The sequence below is a fragment of the Lepidochelys kempii genome, chromosome 3 (assembly GCF_965140265.1).
Source record: "Lepidochelys kempii isolate rLepKem1 chromosome 3, rLepKem1.hap2, whole genome shotgun sequence".
Taxonomy (NCBI): domain Eukaryota; kingdom Metazoa; phylum Chordata; order Testudines; family Cheloniidae; genus Lepidochelys; species Lepidochelys kempii.
The window spans coordinates 23,802,431-23,805,389 of NC_133258.1; the positions used below are offsets into that span (position 1 = coordinate 23,802,431).

General features: G+C 40.0%; 1 protein-coding gene across 1 annotated transcript; it reads right to left on the reverse strand.

Moving 5' to 3' along the window:
* Positions 1-325: 325 nt before the first annotated feature.
* MSGN1 (mesogenin 1) lies at positions 326-844 on the reverse strand. The gene has a single exon (XM_073335104.1). It carries the CDS (start codon positions 842-844, stop codon positions 326-328), a length of 519 nt encoding a protein of 172 aa, XP_073191205.1.
* Between the last annotated feature and the right edge of the window lie 2,115 nt (positions 845-2,959).

The window sequence follows — 2,959 nt, forward strand, 5'->3', positions numbered from 1 at the left end:
AATCTATTTGCCTTGCTCATTGTTGAATCAGACTGATTTTAATATATTTTTGAAGCTCATTAAAAAAAACCCAACCCAACAACCCATAACTCAAATAATGTACAAGTCTACACATCCCCTTCGACTTAGAGCATTCTGAGATATGTACAGCAGCTACCCCTCCACCTCTATTCCTTTTGTTCTGTCTTCATTTGCTCAAGACACTCAGGATTTTTTAAAGGAAGAACTAGCTCAAAGTTCCATTCAATAATTTTTAAAGATTCTTTAGGAGGAGGGATCTCAAAGTTCCAGTGGCAGGTTTGTCTGGCGGTGGGGGGAAGGGTGTCTATGCCCGTTTGACATTGTTCAGCAGGTCTGTGAGTTCACTGATGTACTTGATGGTGTATTTCAGTGTCTGTATTTTGGTGAGAGGCTGGCCTCTTTGGCTGTAGACAGGAGGTAGGTAATTGCGCAAGGTGTGTAAAGCATCAGCCAGGGTCCTCATCCTGAGCTTCTCTCTCTCACTGGCTTTCCTTCTGCGCTGAGCTGACATCCTGGCCTTGGTGCCTTTCTGAGCCTTGGCCTGTCCAGAATTTGGTAAGTATGTAGAAGGAAAATCCATCAAGCTGTATCCGATCAGGCTGCCACCGCTGCTGCTGTTATAGGGCATCTCAATCACAGCTGGGCAAGGCGAAGAAGAGTACGATTCAAAGGAAGGAGATGGAGATAAACTGTGAGGGGATGAGATCTGGTTCAGCTCATAGGTTCCTGCATTGCTCTTCCAGTCCCAGGAAGACAGAAAGACAGAATTATCAGCGCCCAAACCATCTTCCATATTCGGCAAAGTCTCATGCAATTTATCCATCCAGGAAGAGCAGTTGTGAGAAGCAATTCCCTTAGCTTACAAGCAATGGCTGAAGTCTATGCAGGGAGACCCTTTTATGACGGGGTGGGGAGAAGTGACAAAGTGGGAAAGAGGGTTTGGTGAGGGGAGTTCAAAGGAGGTCCCAAGTGCTAAGATGGAAAATGAACTCCTGAAGTGTTATTTTCTTCTCACCGATAATTATCAACCTTCAGCTAAAATACCTTTAAACTAACAGGCAACAGTGAGAAGGAAAAAAGATTATCTTCTTGTAACTAACCAATTAAGACTGCACATCTACATTTAACATTGCAGTGGGGAATAATTATTAAAAGAGTCAAAGGAAAAAACAAAACACAGCAACAGCTTTATTTGATTTTTTTAACATTAAATCTAAACAAAGATTATATACTGTGAAGCGATCACTTGGCTAGAAAAAATTATCATCTAAAACCACGTAGCATTATTTTCTGTGTAGTTATTTGAAGTCAGTATATTATATCTGTGATTAATTTGGCCCACACTCACTGCTGGAGCAATATTCACTGATAATCTGTGTTGTAGACATAAGTCAGAAAGATGGGTTGCTTGGGTTTCTGTTTACACTTATAGCTTTACAGATTTCCCTTGACATTTGGTTATAACTTCTCTTTGAAGCTCTTTGTTTTTATTAGTAGAACAAGAAGCATAAAGGCTTATTCCCTGCAGCCTACACGTTCATTTACCATTATAAATTGCCCAACTCAAGACAAAAAGAATCGGTAACTGTAAACAAAGTTGAAGTAAGTATTATAAGTGAAAAATTACAAATACAGGTGTATTTTTTTTAAAAATAGTGTATAAGCTCTATGCCCAGACAGTAAACATTTACATAGAGGTTTTTAACTGAAAGTCATAAGTACAGCAAACATACACACAACAAAACTAAAAGCTATTTATGTAAGATGCAGTACTTCTAGAAATCCATCTCTTGTATTAAGAGAGGCAACTTTCATATATTCACAGAAATCCTCTCCCTGCATCCACTGCAGTCACTGATAAAACACCGAATGAATTCAGTAGTGCAGCATTAGATCCATATCCCTTAAATGGGTGACAGAGGATGGATCACTTGATGATTACCTATTCTGTTAACTCCCTCTGAAGCACCTGGCATTGGCCACTGTCAAAAGAGAGAATACTGGGCTAGATGGATCTTTGGTCTGACCCAGGATGGCTGTTTTTATGTTCTTAAATTAATAATACTCCATGCACATATAGCACTTTTCATCTGTAAATCTCAAAGCACTTTAAAGAGGGTAATAATCATTTACCCTTTTACAGAGGGGGAGACGGATGAGATGCCTTGCCCAAGGTCATCTAGTAGGTCAGTGGCAGAGATTGGAATAGAACCCAGAGCTTTTGACTCCACTGCCCACTTAAGCATGCAGCCTCCAGACACAACTTAACATTAGTTAGTAATGAACGTGTCACAGAAAGAGCGAGAAACATAGAAGAGAGGAAATTTAGAGTCAGGAGGGAGGAAAAGCAAGAGGCTCCCTTTTAAGGCCAAACTGTGCCCTTGCATGTCCAAATGCAACTCTTCTTGAAATCAGAGGAAATCCTAAATCTATATATGAAGGCAAAACTTCATCCTTAATTGTAATCTGGAAAATGATACTAAATTCCATGAAATTCTGCAATTTTTTTCTGAATCCTGTAAATGAGGATTCATTTACAGGATTCAGGTGGGGGACAACATCCATTCTGAAAAGGGTGGAGGGGAGATGCCCAAGAATGTTATGCAGCCAGTGAATATCAAAAATTGATGGGAACATTCCATTTCTCTGTGGTTATGGCACTTGCACTGGGTTCATTAAGGAAACTTATTTGTGTTCAGTTAGCATCTCGAGCCAATGTTCACCGAAATCAACAGACTCCCATTAACAGCAATGGACTTTGGATCAATAAGTTGTGTACAGGCCTTTATGCAATCAGTTCATGGGAGGCATGGTATGATATTAGAGTGTTCTTGTGCATGAGGTAAATAAGTGAGAACCACAAAGCAAAGGTGAACAGTTCTGGCACTTGGAGTGGAGGCTTGTTTAACAATATTGAGCAACAGAGTATGTAACGTGT